The sequence below is a fragment of the Mycteria americana genome, chromosome 3, assembly GCF_035582795.1.
Source record: "Mycteria americana isolate JAX WOST 10 ecotype Jacksonville Zoo and Gardens chromosome 3, USCA_MyAme_1.0, whole genome shotgun sequence".
Lineage (NCBI taxonomy): Eukaryota > Metazoa > Chordata > Aves > Ciconiiformes > Ciconiidae > Mycteria > Mycteria americana.
In genome coordinates, this window is record NC_134367.1 from 66,412,940 (window position 1) to 66,433,330 (window position 20,391).

At 44.3% G+C, this 20,391-nt stretch overlaps 1 protein-coding gene across 3 annotated transcripts in view; it reads right to left on the reverse strand.

Moving 5' to 3' along the window:
- NHSL1 (NHS like 1) overlaps positions 1-20,391 on the reverse strand; it is a 189,103-nt gene that overhangs the window by 43,277 nt on the left and 125,435 nt on the right. For all 3 annotated transcript variants that reach the window (XM_075498828.1, XM_075498827.1, XM_075498829.1), the window contains exon 2: positions 13,843-13,995. In XM_075498828.1, coding sequence (XP_075354943.1) covers positions 13,843-13,995 — 153 coding nt within the window. The remainder of the gene's footprint in view (positions 1-13,842; positions 13,996-20,391) is intronic.

The following is a 20,391-nucleotide window of genomic DNA, read 5'->3' on the forward strand; positions in this document are numbered from 1 at the left end:
TGACAATAAAAAACTGGCAGTTTATCAAGCTCACAACCTCCATTTGTCCACAACACAAGATCCATGTAACATCAGGAGCTATCGCAGCAACGTTGCTGAAGAAGCCAAGGGAATTCTACAAACTGCCAGGCGAACCACACCAACAAAAAGGTGGTTTGTCCCCAAGAACAGCTATTCCATTTATTTACTGTCACAGTACGTTTCGCAGCACAGCAGGAAACGCACACTGTGAACGGCACCTGAGGCCAACAAACCTCAGCCAAGGTTTTAGACAGGTATCTTCTATTTCACATTGCAACAGCCCACAAGTGCAACACAAGGTCAATCATTGCATCTAACTGAAGCTACTGTCACTGCCAGACCGAGGGTGGCAACTGCTGTTTAAAAACTGCTCTAGCTGGAGGCACCCCCCCCATCTCATCATTATTATTAAAGGTGCACACAGTCTTCTGTAAGCAATCAGGTTTGTATTTTTCAGATAAATGTTTTTTTATTTATGTAAAATATACCCAAGAAGCCAGAAATACTTACTCTAGGAAAGACTCCAGACACGTTTCCTTTTTCCCAGAGGAGCAATACTTTGTCCCAATCCCAAACAGAGAGGAGCACTATACACTGAGTTAGTGAAAACGTTCTTACAGTTATGCAAGTTATTTCAGCAACTGGAAGCTGACTAGGTAATAGAAGGATACAGCCAGTTCCAGTTATTAATAATCTTCAGTTTTAAGAATGTGACAATACGTCAGTGCGAGCTGAGCCAGGGACATACACGCTCTTGGTTGGACCCAGCGGCAGAGCTGGCATTACCCACATTATCCAATATACAAAAACGTGACAGCCTTTTCCTATTTCTGCCTAAGAACTGCCAGGGCAAACCCCAGGAGACTGCATCAGGCAGGACACAAACACCCTTTCCTGAGGATGCACCTGCCAATTCAAATCTGCAGCGAACCTGAGCTGTGCAGAGCAAGCTCAAAATCATAATCTTGCATGTAGCTGATCTGAACTGTGCAATAATATTATTGTGCCCCACATGAACCAGTTTTGTTTACACAAACACTGACCGTTTGCCCAGGAGGACCAGGAAAGAGCCACTGCCTTGGCACTTGCAATCGGTGGCTGCACTGGGTGGTACCACGGCACGAAGGCTGGAACTACCTCCCCTTCATCCCCCAACTGCTTCTGGGGCTGAGTGCGCAGGGCTGCTGCCTGTCATCTCCTGCTGCCCTGCAACTGCTTTTCTGGCTAGGTAAAACCATAGATTAGTTCTTGTCCTTCTCCTACTATACTAGTGATACATTACATTTCAAAACCTCCTCTGTATTATAAGTTTTGCTTAAAAATTACTGTACTCAGATTATATTATAATATAATTTATCCCCGCTTATGTGGTACAAGTTAAACCCTTCTTAGAGAAGCAAATTTTGCCTGTGGTTGAATTTCGCTGTTCACAGGGTGCTTTTGGTTAAGCATGAAGAAAGTGTGTGGGAAACGTGGTCAAAAACCTTTTAAAGGCCCCCTCCCCATCATTTTCACAGTTATTAGAACAGGGTAGATACAATGTTCAGGAGATGCATGACGGAAGAAAATGCATTAAAGCTGTCAGTGTCCAATACCATTATGCCTGAGTCCCTGCCATATACCCAACCACTTGTACGTCGGCTCAGCATTTCATTACCGCAGGGTTTGCTAAAACCTGGCATCAGGTAAATAAGCGAGGGAACGTGTGGGTACCAGCAGCACCATGCTGAGAGAGAGGGCTCAACCAAGCCAAGCGCAATTCTGCACCAGAGTTTTGAGCCACAAGCACCGAATTCAGCGCTGCTCTGAATAACTCGACCTCTCCATGTAAAACCTTATGGCCCCTGCGACAGGCAGCCAGGCCAAATGTATGAATCTACCTCCAAGGCTTGTCAGCCCAGATCTCCTCTTCATTTTATATGAGGAACTCGCATGTAGTTGCATTTGACCCTGAGCTGGTAACACACAGGAGCAAGTCTTGCATGCAGAGGTGATTTACTGCTTTTCCAACAGCTTGAAACCATACTCTTACATGATAATTTGAGCCACAAATCACCAGAGTGAACAGAAGGCACAGCACTGATACCTCAGTAATTCGTCTGACATGCTATTACCGTGGAAAACCAGGATTAATGTTTACCTTGTTTGCTTAGTCAGACCTACACACCGCACTGCTCCGCGACAGAAGGAAGGCTGGGTTGGCTGGGAGGGCACTGGATGCATTGGCTCCTTCCCTCTCCTTTAATCGACTTTGGTAACATTTTGTGCCTGCTGAGCTTCCTACCACTAAAACTAGTCGCAGTATCCTGAGGGTTTATATGAAGGAATATGCATCGCCCTGCCAGCAGCAGAACTGGTCAGAGGGAGATGGATTCACAGTTGTTTCAGAAGTTTTCCATAATTTTTTTTTTCCAATTGTAAAAGAACTGTGCAAGACTAGGTGTCATTTTTCATGGGCTTCTTCACAAAACTGTTATTTTCCCTGCTGAGGTCAGGGTGCCCCATATTGACCTGGCCGCAGAGAGAAAGGCTCCAGGTGCTGATTTTCAGGGCTGGACCCCATCTGAGCCTGGGATGTGTCCCCAGGGTGCGGCCCCAGCGGCAGCACACAGCTTTCTGCCACCAGCCTGGACCAGTCCTCCATGCCTCAGGCCTGAACATGCAGCCATCAGTCACTAAATTAGCCCTAATGAGATTTCTTGTATAAGTAAACACTGCTCACATGACCATTGCAGGATCAGGCCTTAAGCCCTCTAGCTGTCTACATCTACACGTACACGCTCAGATACACTCTCACAAGCATGTAATAAAGAGTTTAATATAAAAAAAATCTATTTGTCCGTGTTTCTAAGTATTTATTAGTAACCAGTAAAGACATTGCTGTGCTGAGAATTAAACTAACGCAATATTCACAAGCATAAACTTAGAAATTTGGCATCAAGGTTCTTCAGACATCTAAATAGCTCCAACTTGCTTGGAATAACTAGCCATCCCACTGGATGGGTCAAGCAATGAAAGACAGAAAGATAACGTCCCAGAAACATCTGAATTTGCCTCGTACCCGAGAACAGCGTCTAGAACTTGAGACCAATTGCTACAACCCAAAGAGAAAACGCCAGCTGGACGAGGGGCAGCTTCCCGGAGGAGCAGAGGCACTGCCCAAAGCCGCTGACACAGAAACTCCCCGGTGCAGAGGGAGAAAGGGGAAAGCCCAGCACGCGCTGCGCTTGCCTTTGCACCACCTCCTGTTGTCTCCTTGTCAGCAAGAAGGGACAAGCGACGAACTGACAGCTGCATCTGCATGCTTGAAAAATTGTCTCAGCTGAAGCCAGGGCGACTTTCTGGCAGAGCCTTTCATGTTGTAACTTGTATTTTGTAGAGTGGGATTTTTTCCTTTTCTTTTTTTTTTTTTTTTTGATACTAGAGAGAGACTATTAACTGCAAGAGTCAGCTAAACTGTCAACTACAGAAATAAATCTGCTGACTAGTATATTAAAACACATGTATCCATGCACAGCACATATCACTGGAAAACTGCTCTACTCCCTGAGGTCAGAAATATTTTTTTTTTTAATCTTTAAACATTGTAGCCAACCTCTTTTTCTGTAAATACCCACAAACCATGTTCCTCCCTAAGTCACAACTACAAACACTGTCTTACAAGTAGCTTTTCAAAATTTCACCTAAAACCAGACAGACTGTAGCACAACATACATCCATCTTGTAAAAGCAAACTTTTAAAAATGACCCATTACTTTATAGGTGACACTGCACTTTAACAATCACAATATGTACTTTATCACTGCTTTTTTAGAAGAACCTTCTGTTTCAAAGCTGAAAAATAACTGCGTATCATTTTAATTTACTTCATGCATATTTTGAATTTGTTTTTCCAGTTGAGCCGAGACAACTAAGACCTCGTGGGCTGGTAACAGACAGGCGTGGGTGTCAGAAGACCTGGATTCCCCACCTGGCATTGCTGCGTTGGAGCAAATCACTCTGGGGTAGATTCAGTCAAGAACTTATATCTACAGACAGACATGACACAACCTAAATTTCACGTGTGTGCCTCCTAAATTCAGAGTCGGGTATCTGCACTCTGCCTGCAGCACGTGAAGCACCTCAGGACAAAGCCAACTAAGGAAGAACCTGAGGTGCCTTAACTCTCATCCACGCCACACCAGTAACGACTAACACCGGGTCCAATGCTGCAGGCATCCCTCTCATGAGGGGCAGGAGCGTGTAACAGGGATTTCAACACCTTTACTTCCGAGGATGATGTGCTTTTCATTCAACAGTTGCTTAAAATAAAGGGCTGCAAGTTAAAGTATTTTTCATGTAAATACAAATTTAAATTCTTTAAGGACGAGGTGAGCACAGGCTAAATCACCAACTTCCTAAGTGTGCCCTGAACACTAGGCAAAGGCTGCCACCCAAAATGTAACAGCCAGAGTGATGCTTTGCTTGGGACCGTCGTACTGGTGCGTACTGAGACATGCTCTGAGCACACCTACCAAACCGGGACCCCTTCAAAGGGCACAGCTGCCTCTCTGCCTGCTTGCAGCGCTGTAGTAAAACATGGGTAAGACCAGGGTAACTCTGGACTACACCGTCAACCGAGGAATTTCAGGGAGGTAACTTTTGAAGATAAAGAGCTTGTCGAGAATGATTATGCCTGGGACCGTAATTAAAACAGACGCCCTAGTTCAAAGGTGTCTCTGGTTAGTAAAGCCAACTAAAATTACTGCCTTTTGCTCTGTGCCTCTTTACGAGTCCCTCATTTGTAAACTGGGGATAAGAATGCACAGCGCTCTGTGTGTGGATGAAACAGGCTGTATAAAAGCAGAACTGTACAAAGGCAATCTTGTTTTTGACAAGTATCTCATGCTAAATATGACTTTAAAAAAAGCAGCTCAATTTAATTCCAATGCAGCATCTATTTTTGTCCCTGGATCTAAATACGAGGCAGACAGCTTGCCTCTACCACTTTATATTCCTCCCAAAAATTCACTCAGCTTGGATCAAATCCCATTTCCCTTAAATGTATAAATCCTCATATCATCTGCAGAACTTGACTATCACAGGGAGTGCTTCTATATCAAAGCTTTAAAATATGTTGTAAAGCCACAGCAATGATGCACTTGTGTAACAACTGAACTGTAACCAATGCTGACTGCAAAGCAAGTTCATGAACTTCAGCTGTGATATACCCAGTTCGCTGTTTTGTTCAGACTCCCGTTTTAATGGGTCAGGAATTTCAACAGATGTAGTACCGTGGCAGCCCAGCTGAAAAAACTTCTGCTCAACAGCTCGATCTAGATGCTTTTGCTAATACCAGCCTTTGCCAGTCCAGCTACCTTCCCTATTATCCCCTTCTCTTCCCCCAAAATGCAGTTTTATATCACTATTTCTAAGATCCTTATCTTTATCAGTACATACAGAAAAGCATAAGACAAGCCTGGAGACAGCGAACACTGGTACCCAACACCCTTCTTCCACAAGCAAGTGCCATATGAAGCAGCAAGTTTTTAACCCATCAGCAAAACTTAATCGTCTACTGCAAGGCCTTCTTACCTGATGAGTAACAAGAAAGGCCTATCAGACTTTTTTAAAGACTGTTATGTGTGTTCCCGCTCTTGAATAAGCAGCCAAGCCCAGCCACACAGTAGCTTTTAATGACAGATGCTGTGCGGAGTTTCCCCGAAACAAAGATGTCTTGGGCTCCACGGGATGAAGGTAACGCTAACAGAGGGCTGTTGGACTCCGCGATGAAGTCTGTTGGATACTTCAGGGAAATCTTACTGAAAGTGTCCCAAATGTATTTGTGTGAGGTCTATTCCCTCCAACGCACAAGTGCTCACTGTCTCATTGGGAAGGGCATCCTGACGTGGTAACGGGATGCCCAGCCAGGCTGGGAAGCCCACCCTTCCAGACCAGCTCCTCCAAGCTGCTTCAGGGCTCAGCCGTACAGATGCTTGTAGCAGTGCAAGGATGGGGCATGAAAGTGTAACACTGAAGGAAAGAAAGTATGCAGTCAGACTTATTTTCAAGGGTCCAAATCAGATGCAAGTCTTTAAGGAGGATCCCAACTAAAAGGAACTCTGCAATGTGCAAATACCTTTAACAGGGTTAAGTCAATGCAAACACGTGGATCATTCCTTCCTTTCTTCTCTTGAACATTTAAAAAACAAATACATTTAATCCCACCCTTAATTCCCCAGGTAATCTGCATGACTTAGCCATACAGAAAAACCTTTCTAATGGCACCAAAATGCAACAGCCATTACAAATTATATTTGTTAACAAGCTGTCACTGGGGAGTGCTCAAAATAATTATCACCGTTTGTCTTGAGTTAATTTAAATTTCTGCGAGTGTGTTATACAACTACATTTAGTGGTGACAAGATGTCTTAAGTTTAACAGTTTATTTGCTTCCTTTTGATTTTAATGCCAGCATCAAACATGCATTATCCTCGCTTTCTCTCTAGCATTTTTATGGATATTTGTTGTTTCTTAGACAACTGAACACAGCTAATATAAAAACATGAAGGGAGTTTTTATTGTTTTTTCTCTCCTAGGACACGTAATGTTAAACTTAAAGCTATCTAAAAAGCTGCAAACAAGCATGTATAACACCCCAATCCAAGAGAGGAAGGAGGAAGAAAAGCAAAAAGGGAAATAACCAGAAGGCTGATATTCCTTGTGATGGGAGTTGCTTTTCCTAGCACTGAAACAACTACACCACGGACAGTAACAGTTCAAATTTCTTCTCTCCACTAAAGGCACAGATCTGAAATGGGGTAAGGTTCAATAATCTTTCAGCTAAATCTTCCTACTGATTCTGACTTGTATCATAAAACATTAAGAAAACACATTAACCTGGTTTAAGAAGAAAATAGTATCATGAGTATTACTCTGAAACAAATTTTCATCTTAAATCTTTCACTGGAATTACTTCCACTTATCATGTATATCATGCAATCAATCTACGCATAACCACTCTCTATGTTTTTACACTCAGCACTGCACTATTTAACTAAACCTAAAAATAGGGAACCTAAATGCTTCAGAGTAGCTCAATTTTTCAGCATAAGAGCATCTTTCAAACACATGCAGTGTAGACTCCCGGTCAAATTCTGCTTAGTTGCATTTGAATACTCACTTTTAAAAATTCCTTATTAGAAAGGGCAGTTGGAGTATGGAACTTGGCCAAAACCATCAACATACGTACTGTGAATTAATTCAGGAACAGTAAAAGGGCAGGATACATGGACAGAACCTCTGGTACTAACTTGACTATTGAAACTAAAATAATGAGAAATAAGTTGATTTCTATTTTTTGATTTTACAGCTCCAAGGCCTTTCCAGAACATATGGTCTACCCCTACCCTTTAACGGTCTCTTACTTCATTAAGGTTTCCAGTTGGTAGGGAGCTCACATCTTGACATCTCTCTGAACCTGAACCAGACCTATTGTTAATATGAAGTAGTTCCCCCCTATTTTGCAGCTCTTTAATGAAACATAAGATTATTTTAAGTCCATAATCTTCTCAGCAGGATTATCGACTAGTAGGGCTGACCCTAATATTGCTCATCTGAACAGTGATCTGACAGATGCACTGAGAAAACAAAGGCTAAACACATACCTGTCTGGAGGGTCTTGCAGCAAGACATAATAGAGGCTTTATGAGTAACTACTTAAATCCGGTTTTATTTGACAATGCTAACCAGATGTCTTCTGGAAAACAAATCAAGTGTTTCAATCACTGCTGCTTAAATACATTCCTTGAATTTGGCCAACAAAGCTAAACAGAAGCTACAGTCAGCCAAATCCAGCTCTTCTGAAGATGAGATAATAAATGAATCATCGCAGACATTGGAACAATGAGCCCTATATTATGTACATAGCTTGAGTCAACACAATTACCCTGGGGTAAAAGAGGCACAAAGTACAGGCAGTTGTGCAGGAGGTCTCCACAGCTATAGTCTGAAAAGGAGTATGAAAGTCCGCACACGGACTGTTTCCACTATTCACAGGTAACACCTTCCTCAGTACGTATCTGACACCTTGTTATCTGCTGGAAAGGACAGCCAGCCCGGGCAGTAACCAGCGGCATTTGACACGACATTGCCCCTCATCTGCAATTTGAACCGTGCAGAGAGAGTGCCCACGAGACCCTTCAGGAGCTGGCTATCTCCTGACAGCCTAATACCACTTCAGCCTGGCTGTGTTTGCTCTTTAACATTATCACAGTTATTTTGTCCCTTCCCTTTATGCCTGTCGTCTCCCAACTCATGGACAAATGACAACACGCAACAGTGGGGCTCATCCTTCTCCCCCATTTTTCTTTTTTTTTTGTTTTTGTTTTGTTTTTTATATCAAAAGTGCTCTACAATGCTAATTGCTGGAACTGGAAGATAACTGCCCCTTGGAAATCAGGCTACATATATGCCCTTCTCTGCCTCCCATCACTCCAACCAACTGACATCCACATTTGAGGGAGAACATAGGATAGTTCGAAAAATGCAAAAGCGAAGGAGAGTTCAGGTGTGACAGGAAAATTTTTCCTGTTCCTTCACTTCATCATGGTTTGCAAGATTACCTGAGGCCGGTGCATTCCAGATTACTTTAGGTTTTCCTTTTAGGACACTGGACCTACACCTGTGAACACACTGCTAGCGCCGCAAACCTGTCCAGAACGTAGACAGGCACACTTAGGACACACTCCAAGCAGTTAAGCAAAGCAACACTATAGCAATGCTGTGTCTCCTCCCCATCTTCGTGCTTCATGACTTATTGCTTGGCATTTTTAGATTATAGTGCAGTTAGCAAAATGAGGATTAGTCTCAATTTACTTTTCATACCCAAATATTTGCATCATTGCTATATACTACTGCTGTTGTATCTGTGCTCCCAGATGAAGACCACTATACTTTAGGAACTTCAGGTCCTTTAAACACAACCATGCTGCACAGCAAGAAGCCAGATCTGTCAGTGCGCTGTGTCAGGGCCAGGGGCTGTTTTACGGTGCTACCCTCTTGACTCTGGTTGAACAGCCGCTCAACCTCTTGGCCTCATGCACCAAAAAAGCTGTAGGAAACACTGCAGTATGTGGCACTTGGCCCTTCAGCACAGATAATGGTCTGCCTTAAAACAAATTAACTAATGCCACTCTGAGCAACATTAAACTCATAGCTCTGCTACTGTCCACAGCAGACTCTCAGAGCTGGTCCAGCCCCTCAGTATTGCTTGACTTGTTTAGTCTCATGTTGCCAGTCCTTCAGCCTTGGAGCACAGCACACAGTGCAAGGGCGTAGGATTGATTTGGGGATCCTGACCCCATGCACAGCCTCAGCTCTTCCTCCCCACCTGTCTTCTCCATCTCTCATTTTCATGACTCTCTAGGAAGAAACAGTGACATGGAGCACAAAGTCACACAAGACGCCTCAAGGGTCAATACTGTTTTGTTTCCATCTGAACATTTGTATGCTGGAAAACATAAGGTCACCATGAAAACATGAGGAAGGGGCCACTTAAGATCAACTCTCAAGAAAGGCCAGTTAGAGCAGCTTGGCCCCAAAGGCAGGGAAACAGGTGCCTTGGATGGCACATTTGACATCCAACGTGTCACCCGACCTGCTCCACCGGGAAGGTCCTGGCTGCTTCCCCAGAGAAAGGGAGAACGTGTTTTATCCAGTGCAAACAAAACATTTACAATAACGGGATCTACCACCCCTACCAAAGAACTGCATCATTTTGTAAACATTTAAATCATATTGGAATGGTACCATGGTTATGAAGTGCAGCTGAATTTGCTCTTCTGCTCTAGCCACCAGATTAAGCCAACCAAGAGCTTCCATTTAAAATGTAGTAACACGGCCTGGGTTAAACATGTTCAAGCCACTGATTTTAGTCAATGACAACTTTAGATTTTAATATGTTACATAAAGCACTTCAGTTCTTGAGAACAGATATACTGTGCATCACAATCCTTCCAGTTTCCAAGTGCTTCATTTTCTAATTCAGATTACTGGAAAATACTGTTTTAAAACTTCAGGTGGCACCTGAGCACCTGCATGCCTAGAGGGATAAATAGCTTTACCTCAGTTATGAACAAATGTGAATGCAAGATCTGACCATTTATTATTGAAAGTAGCTTCGTAAAGGAAAGGCACAGTATTTTCCCTTGATTTCAAAAGGATAGTACAAAAATCTAAAAATTCTCTCCATGCAACATCTACTATCACATGCTGCATCCACTTCCACAGTGCGATAAGCAGTGGACATTTCAATATGTAATATACAAAGTAAAATAATCAACTGCACAAAAAAATAAGGAAAAATCTCCTCCTCCAAACACAACACTGCTTCCTGTAAAGGTATGCAGAGATCACCAGGCAGAGTACTTAATTTATCTTAAGACAGGTTAGATATCATACATTTTAATATCTCTATCCCTAACTTTTTATTCTTAAACCAAATTTAAGAATAAGCAGCGATAATAGCTTTTCTGCTCCTTAAGTGGTGCTTAAAAGTTTATTCTAGACAACAGACAGTGTCCTAACTATTTCACCAGTTTTTTTAGCTAGACCCATGCTGTAAAAAATTTGCTGAGCTGTTAAAATTGTACCAGAATAAATAGGTTTGACCTTGCATTATCCTAGAAGCTAGTCAAGATTTTATCTAGTTTGTATCAGATGCATGAAAACACCTTGACAGAAAGGAATACCTTGCTTGAATTATTCTGAAAGATTTTATACACTCAGTATCTTTACAGGTGGTTTAAATGACTGTTGTGCTCTATGTGTGAATTGCTATTTGTTACCTAAGTTTTATACTTACTTTTTTCATTCACTGGGGCAGCAATGAATGCACTAACAAATTAATAGTCTGCAATCGATTTGCTATGTACCAGCAGCGTCAGATCTCATAATCCGAACAAGAACAGGACTGGAAAACTTTCAAACAGGTGTGGTTTAATGGTCTGAACTGTAGCTACTAGTTTAGCCCTCAGGACCACATTATTAGGTTAGATGGGACCACCAGAGGTTATCTCTTCCTTCACTACCTCTTCTAAAGGCAGGATCAAATATACACAGAAGATTTCTGAGTAGTGTTTCTCTCGCCTATTCTTAAAAACCTCCAATGATTTCAGAGCCCCAAAAATTTATTTCAGCACTTCAGTATCCTTACTGTGAGGAAGTTTCCCCTATTATTAAACCTAAGTTTTTCTCCCATGCCATGCACGTCCACTACTTCATCTCCAACTTACCACAAAAAATTAATTTTGCTTTTGTTCCTTCCAGTTCGTGCAGATGCTTTCTGGAGAACATGGGGATTCATCACCTTGGAGTACGGTGCACCTTGTCACCCAACATCGTTCATTTCCTACTGCCCGGGCAGCACAATAAGTCACATACACCTGTTCTACTGTCCCATGCTTCACCTCAACCAACGCGTTTGAAACAGCAAAAAGATGTCAAAATGCAAGCTTCATCGTGAGGCCAAAAAACGCAGAATTAAAGTTTCCATAACAGCCCACTGGTACTTCTCATGAGGCTACTTTCCCTCAAGGTCTTCTATGCTATAATCACACAGCACTAGGCAATTTCCTTCCTACCCATTAAGAAGTTTTGGAAAAATCTGTCTTTTCCAAAGCAGCAGGTGGAAAAGCAGTTCAGCAGTCATCACAATCATGTCACGATTTCTACAGCGCTTTTACACAGAATGAAACTCAGCTCTGGCTACACAACTTTTAACCCAATCCTCCAAATGTGATCAGAAGCACCAGTGCCTTCCTGATTTCACAGTGCTGGCTGAAGCAGCAGCAGAGTAAAACTGATAAAACTTTAGTCAGTGCCTCTCTTACTACTCGGAGCCCCTACAGGCAAGAATGAAATTACTGAAAATGGTGTTAAATTCATGCTGTAGCTACTCAGGGCAGCTACAGGCCACAGCAAGGACTTATTTTAAAACTGCTCTTAGGGAATAAACATGGCCTACGGAAAGAGCCTGCGATAAAATAGATAGATGATAGATAGATAGATAGAGCAGAGTTTTGTTGACTACGTCAGTAGTTTGAGGTCTGGTGAAGGCATCACAGTTTCTTCTCTCTCTCAGTTACTACCCCGAAAGCATGAAACTGAAATTCACTTCATTACCAAGGAGTCCTACGCCATGTGCACAAGCCAGCTTATTTAACACAAATGGCTATCTGGTAAGTTGTAGTAGTACAATACTTTTGTAGTAGTACAATAGCTTTTGTTTTATAAAGAGCAGCAGCTCTAGAGAAAAATCCCAGCAGACCAAAATAACTTCAGATGTGTAAGCTGGGGGAAGCAGCATATATTACTTAGTTTCACACAAATATATTAGATATAAATTTATTGAAATAGAAGATGAAACTGCAGTAGATACATTTCTGACAAAACACATGAAAATTAGAGCAGCCTTATTTAGCCTATTTTAGCCTGTGCAGTTTTCTTTGATAATAGCCCCAAACAGAGAACAGAAAAATATAAGAATGAGTAGTTAAAGTTACAAAAAGCTAACCACAAGCAGTGCTCTTTCTAATCTAAAGCAGGCAAATATTTTTCTTTTGTAAAGAACTGGTAAGTGTGCCCGCAAGTGAACAGTAAACATTTCAAGGCTAAAGAGCTGCACAAATGCATTAATCCAATAATAAGTATAGAGGACACACAGGCTATCTGCCGAGCCATGCGTGAGCTAATAACACTGGCTGTCAAGACTCCCCTATTAAATGCTAACAAAAGTCACCTAGTAAGAGATGGTGAAAATCAATTAACTGGAGAAACTGCAAGAGAAATAAAACAAGGCAGCCAAACACTTCTCTATTCACACATAGAAAATGAAGCTTTCTGCACATTTAAAAAGCAGAAATGTCGGGTTAAACAAACAAAAATTACAATGTTCTTTTAAATCAGGTTAGCTCTGCAAGGTATCAAGTACCTGCAGTTCCTGCTGAAACAAAAAGGGACTTGAAATGGTCGGCTCTTTGCAAGGTAACCCCCTTTGTTAAATAGCCAATGTAAAGAAAAATCTAGGTTAACCATTTCCAGAACACAGACATTAAGCTGTAATTTTAAACTTTACTTCTGGCCCTGGGACAGATGCTCTGCCGCCCTCTCCACTGGCTGCCTGCCCCTGTCCTCATGGCTGCACTAGCACAACACAACATCTCCCACACTAGACCGTAGGGGTACACCCTTGATGACGGTACTAAGGGTAAAAATTGGTCCTTAAAAAAAACCAAAAAACACCCCCAAAACCACTGTATCCTTCTGCAAGAGAGCACTTTCACCACAGAAAGAGTCCTTGCGAGTGCCCTGTTCCCCATTTTCCTTCTCTGCCCTCAATGCCTTTTCCAACTTCTCACAAATAGCCACATCCCTAGAAATGACACTGTACAACAACAAAAGAAATCACCAAATGAAACACTTCTGATGTGGTTCTTACTCCATTTATACGTTAGTGTAACTCAGGACTTACTGAAACAGAAGGTACCATTTTGGAAACACTCCAAAGACTAAATGGAAACAGCCCAAAAGAGACCAGGCTTTTCCCTTTTCCATTCTAGAGTGCTCTGCCAGGTAACACACTTCCTTACCTCTTGATAGCAAAAGCATTTTCCCCCTAACTCTACATTTGAGTGGGTAAACCCCACTCAATGTTCCTGAGGTACTGCAGGCAGAACAAAAAATAAGTTTCTTCCAAAGCCTGCAATTTGGATACATTTGCAAAGACTGTGGCAAACACTACTGTCCCTTTAGGACACATCAGCGTCAGCAGCAGCATCTTACCTCTCAGTACTGACTTGAGGTTCAGCTTGGCTTGTCGGTGCAGGTCCTCCACACAAGGTGGTCTTGAGGAGGGCAGGAACACATTTTCCTGCTGGTGCCATGGAGCAGTGTAGTGCACAGTCCATCTACTCTCTTCATCTAGATTGGAAACAGCTGCAGAGAGAGACAATAGTAAGAAAATTAAATGCTATTGTAGATAGCTATATCATGAAACCCCACACATAAGTTTGTCATGTATCACCTTAAAACAAAAAAGATTGTTTGCCACTGTAGTCCCATCAAAACACCCTCTAGAACCTCATTTCCATGACAGTTAAAAACCCTCCTCTCATTTCTAGTCTAAATTTTTCCTCCTGTGTTATGTAGAAAACACCTTTCCCCCTGCCCATGTTTATTCATACTTGCTGTTGTATTTACCGTGAGCTTGCAGCTCTGTTTCCCCCCCCCTCTAGCTCCCAGTCTTCACAAACGAGATCAGTTTCCCTGTCCCCTGATCCCGCCAAGTGCTTAGTGTTGCAGGATAGCTTCCTCTTGCTCAAGGGTGACCCTGGGAATATGACAGTCGCCATGAGAGATTACGACAGGTATTGGGAAATAACCTTCTCTGATCTCATGCTCGCTCAAACCAGGAACAAAAATTCCAGTGAAGCCAACAAATTAGCTACTTTCCATTGCCATGAGTGGAAAGCAGATTTGGACAACAGCAACTCCCTAGGCAAATACTGCTCAGAGCGCAACAGCACTGAAGAGGGATTGCTCTGGCCACTTCTTCTCAGCCAATACACACGTGAAAATAAAATACTGACATTGCTCAAGTTCAAGGTTCCCTACAGACAGTCTAGTAATGAATCAGCCAAACCACATAATGCTAAGATTTGTTTATCATTTATGTTTCCCCGAGAGACAGCCATTACCTTTTGTTTAAAGTTTATCATCAATAAAAACTTCTACAGTTGAATGGCCTTATCCCTCCACCCTGTAATAACAGGAAAAGGGCAGTTGGGGGTCATATTTTATGATCCCCCAGGCACCCTTTGGCCTTCAGCCAGCGTGCTGCACATCCTTGCTTTTAGCTCTCCAAAGCAGAAAAAGCCACTGCAGCTGTGCTGCCTCCCAAGCCCCTGCCCTGCTGGCACAGCCCGGCTGCCAGCTCCACATCTTCCTCTCCTCTCCTTGCTGCCTGGGCACTGCTCGCTCCCGCGCTGCCTGCAGCATCCTTGGGGAAAGTTCGCCTGATGCCTCCATGGTAGCAGAGAAGGTGTGTAAACTGAGAAGCAAAATGAAGGCAACAGCCTCCCGTCATCTGAAAAACCACTCTTTCCCTAACACCACTGTGCATCTGCCGGGATCATTTCAGATGGAAATAATCGGTACTCGAAAGCTACGCCTTTCACCTCAAAACCTATCCATAGCCTCATGCTCAATGCCTCTTTTGTCCTAAAAGGACCTGGGGCGGGGGGTGTGTGTGTGTGTGTGTGTGTGTGTGTGTTCTTCACTGCCCTTCCTCACTTTTTTCAGATTAGCATCAGACCTCGAAAAAGGTTTTTGAAGACTTTCGATTGGTCTCTTCATCTCTGAGGTGGCTTGGTCCTGCATCCCCTCCCCTCTCGCAGACATACTGGCTGCAGCAAGGCAGATATGCGTTCAGCCTGTGCCTGCTTTTCCCGTCCCTGCTAACTAGAGGTCAAACCTAAATCACGACAAGCTGAGAAGTCACCACCTACCTGGTTACAGCATCAATCACCCCGATATTACAGAAAAAGTGACAGGCGTTTTCAATGACCTGCCCGACATCCCCTGGGTGAGCCGGCGGCGGGGAGGGGAGTAAGGCTGGGGGAGGAAGAGGAGGAGGGAAACACCAGCCTCCAGCCCACTGTCTGGCTGCAGTCCCGCCATACCGAAATTAAAGCTTACTGCCCATCACAGCAATGGTCATCAAAACTAGTCGACAGAAGCGCTGCGCATATTTGCAAACTAACTCTCTCCAGCGCAGTTTGTGACCTAATTCCTCATGAATTAAACGGAGAATCGCGATTTTAAAAGCCGTGCTGAAACTGTAAGGCTTGTTCTGAGCCAAGCTGTGCTTTTTAAAGGTGAACACCAAACGCTTGGCTCAGAACAAGCCTTACAGACACAAGCCCATAGCTAGCCGTGTGCTCAGCAGCTGCACAAGCAGAGACACACGTCCGAGGGACCTGGGAGGATGCCCCAGCACCCCGCAGGACACCTGTGCCCCACAGCAGGTGACACGGGCACACCCAGCCTTGTCACCGAGCTGCCCCACGCGGAGAACTTCGGCTCCTTCACAACCACCGCCACAAAGGGCTTCAAAAGCCACACAGTATCCCGCAGCAGAGGTCCTAAACCGCTTCACAAGGCTGCCTGCGCACATTACAAACTACCCAACGCAGAAGAGAGCGAGAGAAACTTCAGAAGCGGCGCCGGGAAAGCAGGAGCAAAGCCGAAGGGAACTGCACTTGCCTGCAGGACTCGGCTGCCCCCCGAAAGGACAGCCAGCACGCACAGCTACTTACTCTTTCTCTTGAAAAGTTTCATGAGAGATTTAAGCTTTGTGTTGATGAAAACCACCATTTTCCAGGTGTTGAACTGCGATCCTGGAGTTTAAATCCCATAAAAAGGAGGAGCTGCAGGAAGGTGACTGTTTTCCAGAGCGAGCCTGTTCAAACTCTGCACACCGAGTTTCTCTTCTCCAGGCTTCTCCCCTCCGCCTTTCTTTCCTGAAATCACAACTTTAAATCTGCCTAGATCTTCCTGATGCACGAAACCCTTTACAATTCTTTAGCCTGAATTTCTCCTCCTCACACGTAACCTTGTGGGCTGAGAACAGCCAGTTTCAACATGCGAAAGAGGAGGAGGAGAAGGGGAAAAGAAAGTTAATTGTTATTCACGTTTGCACAGGACCAAAAGTGAGGCTTTCTCGCTGCCCGCGCTTTCACCGCACAGTTGTTGTTCTCATCCCTTCCTCGCCCTCCCAAGTTTGGCTACTCCAGAAAGACCGAGTTTGCAGGTGATTTCTCTCCTTCCCACCGCGCCAGCCGGCTCTGCCGGCGGAGCAGAGGGAGATGCCGGCACCTTCCCCCGCCCTCTGCACCTCCCCGGTGCCCGCCAGCGGGCGGGAGGCGGGCGGCACCCCGGCACCCCGCGCCCCGCCGGCACCCGCGCCCCGCCGCCTCTTCCAGTTGCAAATGAGCGCCGCATTTTCGTGCAAATCAGCATGCCCTGCTTTCCCACCGCTCCCATCCTTCCCCCTTCCTCCCCCCCCTTTTTTCTTTACCCTCTCGCTCCCACTTCATGAAGGACCCAAGAGCTGCCGTTTTAGTTGGGCGCAACGTGCAACGGAGCGCCCTGCATTGCCTACCCTTCCAGATCCACTGCTCCCCCCGTAGTCATTGCCATTGCCCGGGACATCAAGCCCACTAATTTTACATATTGAATTTCATTCAGTAACACCCCTAATTTATTCTTATTAGCGTCATCTCAGAGCAGATACATGGAAAACAAAATCGAGTTACTTCCAGCTAATAGAGAACCCTGTTATTCATCAAATGCAACTTGTGCACAGAGATTAAATAGCCCAGCTTTTTGAGATGCACATTATATCCTCACGCCTTAAAAAAGCATATCTGTACAGAGGTCCACAGCCATCCTTCCTAGGAATGAACTGCAATTTTGCAGAAGTTAGAGAAAATGCTAAGCACCAAATCAATGTGCTCAGCAGGGCATGCCCTTCACACAATGTTCAGGCTCAAGAAGCAAGCCCTCCCTCACAAAGAAAGCTTAGGAAACCCCCCTCGGGTTAACAATGAAAAGGATTTTTTCCTCAGGAAAAAGAAAAATGCCAGCAGCAGGGGGCTCAGACTGACCCCAAAGCTGCAGCAGGATCTGGCCTCTGCAGTGCAGCATGTAGAAAGCAGATGCTCCACAGGAACTTCACTCCAAGTCTCACCAACAGACCGTAAACAAAGTGCCTCCAGCACTGTCTGAATGCACCACTATCAGCATTTTATCAGTATTTTCCAAACCCAGAGATTTTACAATTACAACACGGGATGACACCAAAACCGCCATTAGCAGCAGGTCTCTCCAACAGCTGCTGGTCCAAGAGACATTTTGACTGGCTCACCTCTGCCAAAGGGACAGAGACCATGGGGCCATGGCAGCAATGGCAGGGAAGGCACCTCTGCTTGTGCATTGATTGCTGTCAAGCACCTTACACAAAAAATGACCCTGGCATCAAACTCTGATAATAAGATAACTATTTAGTGTTGGTTTTTTTTTTAAAAAAAATCACATACACAGTAATACCCCCATTGGGAATTTGCCATCACCCATACATCATTAAAACCACTTTAAATGCACACTTGCTAGACACACTCTGGAGGCAAGTGCAGAATGACTTCATTTCTAACTCCAGCAGCATTGCCATCTGAGAGCAAACCCAGAAGGTGGTAACTTCTTTTTATTGTGGTGGTGATCTTTTTTAGGATGTAGGAAGCGCCTCTCTAAGTGGGAAGGGGAGCTACCGTGCATTTGCACAGGGGAAGGTGACAGTTTCAAGCTAGCATGTGAGGGAGACTGGGCTACTGGAAGCGAGACAGATTCTCCCCGAGGTCTTTATGGCACCTCACAGAAGCCTGCAAGCCCTGGGAAGCAAGACTTTGTTCCCTTTTCATGGTCCAGCCCCTGTGTATCAACATGATCCTAGGTACTTTGGACGGCTCAGGGAACCCTTCCCGGTTTCACCGTGGGCTGCAATGTGTGCGAAGTCCAGTGTTGCTCTTTGTTATTGGATCCTCAACCCACCCTGAAGCATTTCTCCTGCCTGAGAACAAACGCTTGATCACTGTCCTCAAGCCCTGATCTCCAGTATGGAGGCAGCTATTCAAACCCAGTAACAAACAATGCATAAGATGATGTCTGCATTTCATCCTCACCCCCCTTTGCTTCCACCTTCCCTCAGGTCATGCTGATAAAGAGGTCAAACATCAAGAATGGCTACCATGAGGGGATACCCCAAAGGAAACACCAGTTGGCTACTTGTATCCGCATCTCTCAGAGTCTGCACTAGATCAACAACAACCAAAAACTCTTCCCCACTTGAGACAAACCCATTGGCTTCCATGAAATCCAGCAAGGTGTCTCAATCCAGCTTTTTTAAAATTCTTTTCCCATCACAAGAAACTGTCACCGCAATTGGCTTCTAATGGCAGTTCTCTTAGAGCTGAAAGCATGAAATAAGTGTGCTTCTCCACAGCCCACCTCTCTACATTGAGAAGGAAAAGATGGGCCAGTTTGAGAAAATTTATATTGTAGTCACTATGCAAACCGATAAAGGACTTTAGCCTCCAACGTTGCCAATCCAGCAGACAAAACAACAAAAAACCCACCTAAAATTACCTTGATAGAAAAAAAAATCTAAAAAGTTTGTTAAAGCTGGATAAACCTAGCATGAACAGGAGGTGTGCACACACTGTGATATCAGTTCTTTAAAAGCAAATGACTCAGAGACAGGTAGCAGACTGGGGAGACCTTGCTCTGTGCACGCTTCCTACTGCACCTTGGACAAGTTAATATTAACGCACTGCCTCAGCACCCACATCCTTACAAGCAGGGATCACACTCACTTGCCACCGCACAGGGATACTATCAGAAGGAATACAGAAAATACGGAGAAGATTTTCAGCAAATGCTAATTGTCGCTTCATACCTGATGGGATTGTTAACTTCAGTTACAAAGTTTGGCCCAGAAGAAACTCCTTCCTAGCTAACAAGTCAGAGATTGAAGCAAAAAAAGTGAGAGAGGCAGAAGACGCAGTGCCAAACAGCACGCTCAAAATCACGAATGTGTAACACACTCATTAGCAAAACTGTGTCTTTTTTTAGTTCACATCATAATAGTTTTTAAACCCTGAGTGGTTAAACTGATTTTAATTTCTAGTAAAGGCCATGTACATCCTGAAGAGAAGCGAACGTGAGTGGCTGCTTGTGCACGGCGTGCATGAAATGCTGCAGCCATTCCTTCACTCCTCTCCCTGCTCTCCCCTCTTTAGAGGGGCTTTCCAGCTGACCTGCTCTGCGACAGCCATCTGGGACAGCCACCCCTCCACATTCACGGCAACATAAAACATCGGCGCCTGTGAAACAATCTGGAAACATTCGGCTTCCACGGAAATATCTCAAGCCAGCCCCTGGGGAGGGGGGCTCTCCTGTCCAGCTCCCATTCACAACCCAATGCCCTGAACCTTGCACCAGCACACAAGATCCATTGAAGAAGTTGAGGCTTTATAAAAAGGCAAATGTTGAAAAGGGATGTACGTGGGTTGTTCATAACCACAGCCGGAGCAGCTGCCCCCGGCGGCAGCTGTCTGTCAGGGACACTAACAAATAGGTGAGAATCAACTTTTCTCCTTTCTACTGCCGCTCATCAGCCTATCCACATGTGCAGTATGAAATTCAGGAAGTACTAAGTTAAAAAAAAAACAAAACAAAACACAAGAATAGGTAAAGCAACCCATTCCTGCTCCCTCC